Consider the following 8,438-nt stretch of genomic DNA (forward strand, 5'->3'; position numbering starts at 1 on the left):
GTCCTTTTTCTTCACACCCTCTCTTTAGAGCTCAGCCCGGAGTTCCTGCTCCTGTCTCCTATCCCCGTCTTCTGAGGTTTGGTAGCTTTCCCATTGTCTCCCTGGCCGCACTGGGCATAACGCTGCCTACTGCCCCTCTGCTGCTTTGCTTCAGCTCTTCCCATCATGAAGGGGGATTGTCAAAGATTATAATGGAGCAGGTTTGCCGACCTTCATAATGATTGCTTCTTATCTTCCAAGTGAGCCAGAAATAGTTGGGTCCCTCCAGCTCTAACTGAGCAGTTCTCTTAAGTGGGCGGCTCTTTCCTCTGGCCTCATTTGTCCATCCATGTGCACACTTGGGTACACAAGCAGACCCTGTGCACACACACATGCTGTACTCCTGGGCCTGCACCACTTGGTGCACGCAGGCATATGTGTGTATCTACCTTCCTAGCTGCACGCATATAGGCACCCAGGTTCCGGGGTTTTAGGGTATCCAATAAATAAAAGGCGTTTTTTTCCTCCTAGATGTGCTCAGAATCATCTGAGATGTAGATGTAGGTGTCAAGTGGAGATAAAAATGTCAATTTTGCGACTGATTGGAGGATGTCACTTCGATGGACAGAGAGTGGGCTTGCAACCCTTCGCCTTAGAATTAAACTTCATCTTAGAATTAAAAAGCACAGGAAAAGCTAGAAATCTCCCAACCAGCCCAGGAGGGAGCGCTTGCTTGCTTCCTGTGGGCAGGAAGAGACAGGGCCTGAGGTGAGCCTGCCTGGGTCCGCCTTCCAAACACTCCAGTCAGATAGCTGAAGATGCAAGAGGACTGCTGGGAGAGGCTACAAGTGTGAAGCCAGTGATAGCCCACCACGTGGGGCACACACGTGTGCAGAGACATTCTGCCACCAGGCGGTGGATGCGTGGAGAGTCAGGTATCTAGAGCCAGGCAGGCAGAACGCTGGGGAGAAGGAGAAATGAAAGTGAGGGCACGGGACCCAGGGAGCTGGGGTCTGCAGCAGAGCTGTCACCTGCATGGGGGGTTGAGTCTGGAGCCAGGAGTGCAGCAGACAGGTGATGAATAAATCAAATACTTGATTGGGGAGGAAAAATGGGAAGATGCTGAGAAGAGCATAAAGCTGCCATACAAAGTGTATTTAAGGAATATTGAATTTCTTTATTTACCTCAGGTTTCAAGACAGAATTTGCAGTGGCCAAGATCTGCATGTTAATAGGCATTAGAATGTATAATTGGAGAGGGTGGGATTGCAGGTTTATGAGCTGTTGCAAAATAACATCAGGCTCGATTTCTGTGTATGAAAGCGTGAGAGAGAGCACTGCAGAGTTATTAGAGGGGCTCTGACTACCAGTCATAACTGGAGTAGGGCTCAGGGCTCCCAGATTGACCATGGAATGGAACTAGAGCTCACTACCCCCACTCGCCCCAAATGAAGAACATTGACTTGTTCCAGAACAAGCCTTGGGGTTTAAGAACAAGCGCTAGGGTTTACATTTTTTCATGATTTGCCTTGGCATTTTGTTTTTCACTTTGAGGTAGTCCCAAGGATCTGACCCTTTGGGAGAACAGAAGGAAGAATGGATAATTATTATAATAACTAATGTTTATTGAACATTCACTGTGGTGCCTGGTCCACTGTGGTGCCCATGGTGCTGTGGTGAGTGCCTTGAAGTTACCAATTCACTTAATCCTCATAGCAACCCTATCAGGTAAATGTACTTGTAATATCTCTATTTTATAGATGATGAAACAGACTCAGAGAGGCTTAGCAATTTGCCCAAAGGCACACAGCTCGTAGGCAGCAGAGCTGGAATGCAAATCCAGGCAGTCTGGCTCCAGAAGCTACACTCTGAACAACCAGTGGAGCAGAAAAGAGGGTAAAATCAGGCCAGTTTTGGATCTTTCTCATGTGAAAGGAGCAGAACTCCCATCAGGCTAGATCTCAGTTCAAGTCCTGGATTTGGGGTCTGGAATTAGCAGGGCCTACAGAAGAGTGATCTGCCTTCATTTGTCTCCTGCTTGCAGACCACCAGGTCAAATTTTTAGGGAAAGGCAGGGTCATTTTCCATCTGACCACCTCCGAATGTGTGTAGATTACTCCACAGATTTCTGGGTGGCTGCACAAGTACTTTCTGGTTTCTGCTGAAGTAGGGAGGGGCCTGAGGGCCAGAAAGAAGAGGTCTGGGGGAGATGCAGAGTTCCAGCAGACTCAGCACTTGTAGGCAGGCAGGCAGTCATTCAGATGTTTATTGAGCTCCAACTACACGCCCCACACTGCCTGCCTTTTCTTGGTGTGTTACTCTGTGCAGACAGCCACTGCCAGGTTCCTAGGAATTCCATACCTTTGTGGGGTCACTTCAGCCCTGACATAGCTCCTCCTCTGCCTTCCTTGCCTGGTATCTAGCAGCGCAGACGGGAGGCCCCCGCTGATCCATGGGCTGTGTTTGCTCAATAACGCTTGGAAGCACAAGTGACCTCTGTATTACCACCCTTTAGGCAGCGGCGGCCGGAGTGCCTGGAAGCTCCTCGTTCTAGCCCTGCAGAGCCACGGGACCGACCCAAAGCACCAGCCATCAGCTTTGTTCCTCAAGCCCCTGGAGAAAACCTTTGATTTCATGGGGATGATTATTTTTATTCTTGCCCACTCAAGGATGAAGCCCAAGAAACAAGAGGGTGCCCCTTTCAGAGGAATCACAATGGGTCACCTCCAGCCAAACCCACTGTTTTTTGTTTTTTGTTATTTCTGGGTTTGGCTGAGCCTCTCTTGGAAACCATTACTATACAACTTACTTAAAAGAAAGAGTGGAGGGACAGGGCATAAGAGACTCAGACAGAGGCTGGAGTGGTGGGGGTTTGGGACAGGGAGGCTGGAAGTGATGTGTTGTCAGAGAAAGTGCAGGAAGAACACAGTAAAGTCACAATCTGATTTGAATCATTGCCATTTTGTAGTGACATTTTTAATCTTTTTAAAGTCAGACTATTCCAAGTTTGACTTTTGGCCAAGCCTGGAGATTTGGAACTTTGGATGAAAGTTTCAGAAAAAGAGACAACACACACACTCACACTCACACACACACACACACACACACAGAAAGGGGAGGGAGACTTTTATCCTAAGGTCATTGTGAATCCAAAGCAGGGTTTTATCCTCCACAGTTAAATGAGAAAGAAAAAAATCAGGAATACCAACGTTTGAGGTACAAAGACTGTCATGGGCCAGTGGAAGTTTGCAAAATTATATGTAAATGACCAAAGTTTTTACTGTGGTGGCCCTGTGCATTCCCAAAGCTAATCCCAAAGAGAAAATCTACTTAGCAAAAGAAAGTTTTGTCTAATTTGGTTAACAGTTGAGAAGTGACAAAAATGCTGAATATATTAATAATTTATATTTCCAGGGTAACACTATATCTTTAATGCTTCACTGCCAAAGGGAATTCAGATTGGCTTAATGCTCAGAGAAAAAAAGCCTGAAAGGCCTTCTTCATATTCTGTATCCAGCACTGATGAAAATGGGTGTAAGACATGTGTTCCAATAATAGGCACCACGCATTCGCCCGTTTCTGCATAATTCGTTTTCATCCCGTATTGCTCAGTGTTTATTTGCTATCCGGAAGGCCTCCTGGTCTTACACTCACTTTAATGCCCCAACTGTACGGGGTCCTAAGGGAGGAGAGGCTTGTTTGCCTCTCACATTTTATACGTAGGTTTTGCAGTGATGTGTAGTGCACATAAGGACAAGAACTCCTTACATGCAACACCTTTTCTAAAGTATGTGGATTCCCCCTGCCCCCCAAAACACACATTTAAGTTTCACTTTATGGGCAATGTGATGAAGTGTGTGGGTTGTTGCCTGTCTCTGCATAATGAAGTTTGATGGTTTACAAATTGCTGGTCATCCTATTCCATGACCTCAGTAAACAATCTAGGTCAGAGCTCCCTTAAACCCTGTCCACAGAAATGGAATAAGTTAATTTATTTTCCTCCAGTTAATCTGGGAGAAGACAAATCACCATAGTTCAGCTAAATGGCCTCTGGAAACAGAGGAAAACCTGCTACATAATTTCGAATTATTTATTTGAAGGGCCTCAAAGCTAACGGGAGCAAAGAAAAAAATAAGGAAAAAAATTTAAATCCCCACAAACACAACTTTAGCCGATTGGATATCTTGTTCATTTACCTGTTTACGTAAGACAATAGTGAGGCTCATTTGGCTGTTTGGGTCATAGAAAACAGGATTTTAGTTTGCTGTTTTAAAGGAATCGCTGTTTTGTGGGTAAGGCGCAGATCCGACTAGAATTGAAAACCATAATCCCCTAAAGATCACTAGCCAAGTCTCCCCCAGACCCCACTATGTTCCTGACTATGTTCTGGGTGGAGCGAGAAGGTTAAAGTCGCCCCTCGGGGAAAGGGAGAGGCGTTTCTCACCAGGCCAGAGAACCTGATCCGAGAACCGAGCTCTCCACCCCGCGCCAGAGCCGGCTGGTGGGGCTCGGCGGAGGGAACAATCCCCCAGGGAGCCCATCTCCCACCCCGGCCAGGGCCGGCCTCTCACGTGGTTGCCGGGCGCCCCCGAAGCTGAGCGGATTTGTGCGCAAAGGCACAGCCAGCTTCCCTGACCCCTCGGGCGCCGAGTAGATGTCATCCGAAGATAAAATAAAGCTTCGTAGGATGTTTTTAAGCCATAATCAGAACTTACTTCCTCTACATATTTTTTACAGAGACTTAACGAGACCGGAGACCCAGTCACGCGTCCGGCCGGCTCGGGTCTCGCCGCGCGCCAGAGTGACGGGCACGTGGTGCGCGCGCCCCGGGGCCCGCCTCGGGGCAGGCAGGGCGCCTAGGCTCCAGGCTGGCGAAAGTCCGCCCGCGCCAGTTTGGGGTGGGTTCTTCGATTTCATTTTCTGAGAGCCAAAGGCCCTGTTCCTCGCGTCTGCCTTTTTCCGAGGCAAACGCCCAAGATGCGCGCGAGGCGGATGCTGGTCTGGAGCCCCGGGGGAGCCTCTAATCCTGCCCTCAAACGACGCCGCCTTTTAGCCTTTCCCCTCCCCCAGATCCTGGAGCGCCACCTCCCCAAATTACCGAGGGCTGTCACCTTGGCTCCTATCAGCCTCGCGACCTCAGCACCTGGGAAAGGATAGGTTGTGGAGGAGCAAGAGGTAACAAAGAAATGTCTCTTTAATAGAAACGTTTATTGCCAAGGGGATATCCTTCACAAGACTAATTCGCTCTTGGCCTTCTCCCACCCAGGTTTTTGTTGGCACAGTATTTACACCTGTACAATATAGAGTATTTCTCCTAAGCAGCGCGCGAAGCGCAGAGCCATCTGGCGGGCGCGTCGGCGTCAGAGCACCGGGGGGTGCTGGGGCGCGTGCAGGTTGAGGGCGTTGGGGTGGGCGTGGCCGATCAGGTTGAGGTAGTGCCGGTCCAGGCCCTGCACCGGCGCCAGGAAGGGGCTGTGCTGCTGCGCCGGGCTCGGGAGCGGCACGGGCGCGCTGGGCAGGTAGGGAAGCGCCGGGCTGCGGGCCGCGCCGTGCGGCCAGGAGAAGGGCCCGGGAGCCGCGCCCTGCGGGAACACGGAGGCCTCACCGGGGCTGTGGCCCGCAAACTCGGGCGCTGCCGGGTGCAGCTGATAGGAGAAATCCGGCTCCGGGTGCGAACCCAGGGGCTGGAAGGCGGGCTCGGCGCCCAAGCGGGCCTTGGACTGCAAGAAGGCGAGGATGCGCGCGTACTTGGTGTCCTTGGTCTCCATCCGCTCCACAGTGGTGAGGTAATGCACTAGGTTCTTCATGCACTCGTGGTAGCCGTAGTGGAAGTAGTTGGCAAACTCTGCTAGCAGTTCTGCTGGAGGCGGGAGAAAAACCGCAGAAAGGAAAAACCTTGAGTGACCCCTTCCTACTGGGAGACCAAGCGGGTGCCAGGTACCTCCCATCACGTTTTCTGGCCAAAGTTCCCACCTGAGGCGCGCTCTCCCCTCTGCCTAATCTGGAGACTGGAAAAGCCCAAGCAAGCGACCTCCCTTTCCTTAGGGAGGGGTGGGGTCAGGCTCGCCTGACCTGAAAGGAGGCTACGGAACCACTCTCCTCAGAAACCTGTTCTCCAGCCCCCCTTAGCTTTCGGGGGACCCTGGCCGGCCCCCGCTCCAGCAGCGTCCAGAGAGGAGACCTGCCGCAAGCGCCCCTTCACTCCCACTCCCGGTCCCCAGGGCTCTGTGTGGCGCTCGCTCCCTACCCAGGTTCCTCTTTGCCCACCCCGCGCCCACCTTTTTCCCTTCCCCGGGGAAAATCAGCGGAGTGCAGGGCTCTCAGGTACTGGACGGTCATCTCGAGGATCTCCGCCTTCTCCAGCTTCCCGGAACTCTGCAAAAGGAGGAAGGGCGCCTCTAAGCGGCCCAGCGGGCTCAGGCCACCCCCAGGCTGGGTGCACGGTTTTATCTGGAGAGCACCAGCGAGCAGGGCGCTGCTGAGGGTCTGCGCCAGGGCCGCCTGGGGCTCACTCAGCGCTCAGGCCCCCGGGGAGGGAGGCCCACATGTAAGGCCCTCTCCATCCCCAGACTCCCGGCATCTCGCCAGGAGTGGCAGCGGAGAGTCCTCAGCGCCTGGCACACTATTCTGGCCACCGACTTTACCTGCTTCGCCAGGGCCATGGGCACTGTCTTGCCCAGCTCGTTCAAGCAGCGGTTAATCCGGTCCCTTCTGCGCTTTTCTATCACTTTGTGGGAAACGGGCGTTCTCTGCGAACAAAAGTTTGTATGTTTAGGATTGACTTTGCCCAGGGAGTCGTCAAAAGCATGGCTGTACCTGCGTGTCAACTGTCTTCCCAGCTCCCAACGCCCCTCCCCACTTGGGTCAAATGAGCTCAGCCCTCTCACGACCGCGCGGGCGCGCTCCCCTTCCAGCCTCCCTGCCCGCTGAGCCACCCCGCCAAGCTGAGCGCCAGGGCGCTGGGGAGGTGGCCACCAGTCTCCGAGCGTGGGCTTCTCCTGGTCGAGGAGTCTTCTCTCTATCCTCATTGTCTTCCCAAACCCCTCAGGATTCCTCTGCACGAGAAATCCCGTGTGGCCACGTCCCTGCCGTCGGTCCAGCCAGGTGGCGGCTCAGGGAGCCAGACGCCCCCACCGTCAGGGCGCAAGAACCGTCTGGGCTCAGCCAACTCACTTTGCGTTCCTTGAGCTTGTCTGACATCCTGGTCAGTACGCGCCCACCGGAGAGGCAGTGGCGCGAGGCACCCGTCCACTTTACGGCCCGTGTGCCTCCTCGAGGGTCCCAGGTAGACTGCGGCCTCCCCACTCTGAGAGGCTGCCTTATAAAGCGGTCATCTAGGACTCCAAGTGCATTCACGAGTTGAATTATTCCATAGGATTAGGGGAGCTGCGTTTGGGGGATGTATGCATTCAAGATCACTTTTAAAGAAGTTAAGAAAAAAAATTTAGCAGCCGAGGGGGGCGAGCTGGGGGCAGATCAGCTTTGTTAATCCACGTGGCCCTTCAAAGGACACGTGATCGGCGGGGGACCAACATTTGCATGGCAACAGCCGCGGCGGGAAAAGGAGGCGGTAAACTGGGGCCGGCGGGTGTGCGAGCGCCTGCAGCAGCCGCAGGCGCGGAGCGCAGGGGCGCAGCGGCCGCGGGCACCGGGGGGCGAGGACCCTCACAAAACAGCGTCGCCTCCTTTAGTCCCACCGCTGAGTCTCACACGATTGCCTGTTTACAAATCCCAGCAAGCCCACAGTCCCAGCGCCGAGTGCGTTTTAAAGCCTGTCCAGAGTCATTAAAGTAATTAAGTAAGCCTTTAATAGGCTGTTCCGCCGGGTTCAAGGGAGAGCTCTTGGAGACGGAGGCGCCCCGTTTGTTCCCAGGCTTTTCTCACACGACTTGGTGACACGTCCATCTCCCCCCTTTTTGTTTACACCGCTTTATTTGTCCGGACATCCCGGCAGGTGTGGGGCTGCGGCTGGCACACGAGGCTCCCGCCTCGCCTCGCCCCTCCCGCAGCTCTTCGGCACGCGGCGCTCCCCCTTCTCCCTGGCCACGTCGCTTGCTTTCTTTTCTCCCCCCTCGGGCTCGCTCCTCGCGGGGGGAAGAGGCTCAATTTGTAGCCTATTATCCTATACGAAAATGTCCATTGAAAAGTATGAATAGTTTCATTGGGCTAAATTTTAATAATGCCAGAGGGTGGGGGAGGAGAGACAGGCAGGCGTGCGTGCGTGTGTGTGTGTGTGTGTGTGTGTGTGTGAGAGAGTGAGGGGGGTGGTGGGAGGATTGGGGGGCAACACGGAGAAGAGTGGGCCAAGAAGAAAAGGGGGAATGCAGCTGGCCCAGGCGAGCATTATGCGACGTCACCTGCGAGAGGGGGCGCCTACAGACCCCTATTCATTTGCCTAATTTTGGTCAATTTAACAAACTTCAGGAGAAATTATTGTGGCTTTGTCAGGGAGGGTGAAG

The 8,438-nt window shown here is 53.3% G+C and overlaps 1 protein-coding gene across 2 annotated transcripts; it reads right to left on the reverse strand.

Moving 5' to 3' along the window:
- Positions 1-5,339: 5,339 nt before the first annotated feature.
- HELT (helt bHLH transcription factor) lies at positions 5,340-7,179 on the reverse strand. 2 transcript variants are annotated; one of them, XM_070253463.1, is made up of 4 exons: positions 7,153-7,179; positions 6,624-6,728; positions 6,258-6,354; positions 5,340-5,836 (listed from the first exon to the last, which is right to left on the reverse strand). In XM_070253463.1, exons 1-4 carry the CDS (start codon positions 7,177-7,179, stop codon positions 5,340-5,342), a joined length of 726 nt encoding a protein of 241 aa, XP_070109564.1. The 2 variants fall into 2 exon arrangements, with proteins under 2 accessions (XP_070109564.1, XP_070109563.1); XM_070253462.1 differs by having other exon boundaries at positions 5,340-5,839.
- Positions 7,180-8,438: the final 1,259 nt, after the last annotated feature.

Source organism: Equus caballus, chromosome 27, assembly GCF_041296265.1.
Source record: "Equus caballus isolate H_3958 breed thoroughbred chromosome 27, TB-T2T, whole genome shotgun sequence".
Classification (NCBI taxonomy): domain Eukaryota; kingdom Metazoa; phylum Chordata; class Mammalia; order Perissodactyla; family Equidae; genus Equus; species Equus caballus.

Bases quoted from the DNA above. Each gene is read 5' to 3' on its own strand.
- HELT (XM_070253462.1), bottom strand. From the start codon at position 7,179: ATGTCAGACAAGCTCAAGGAACGCAAA. The intron at 6,355-6,623 runs GTAAAGTCGGTG...CTCCTTTTGCAG, and splicing joins CCATGGCCCTGGCGAAGCAG to AGTTCCGGGAAGCTGGAGAA. The intron at 5,840-6,257 runs GTGGGCGCGGGG...TCCCGCCTCCAG, and splicing joins TCCCCGGGGAAGGGAAAAAG to CAGAACTGCTAGCAGAGTTT.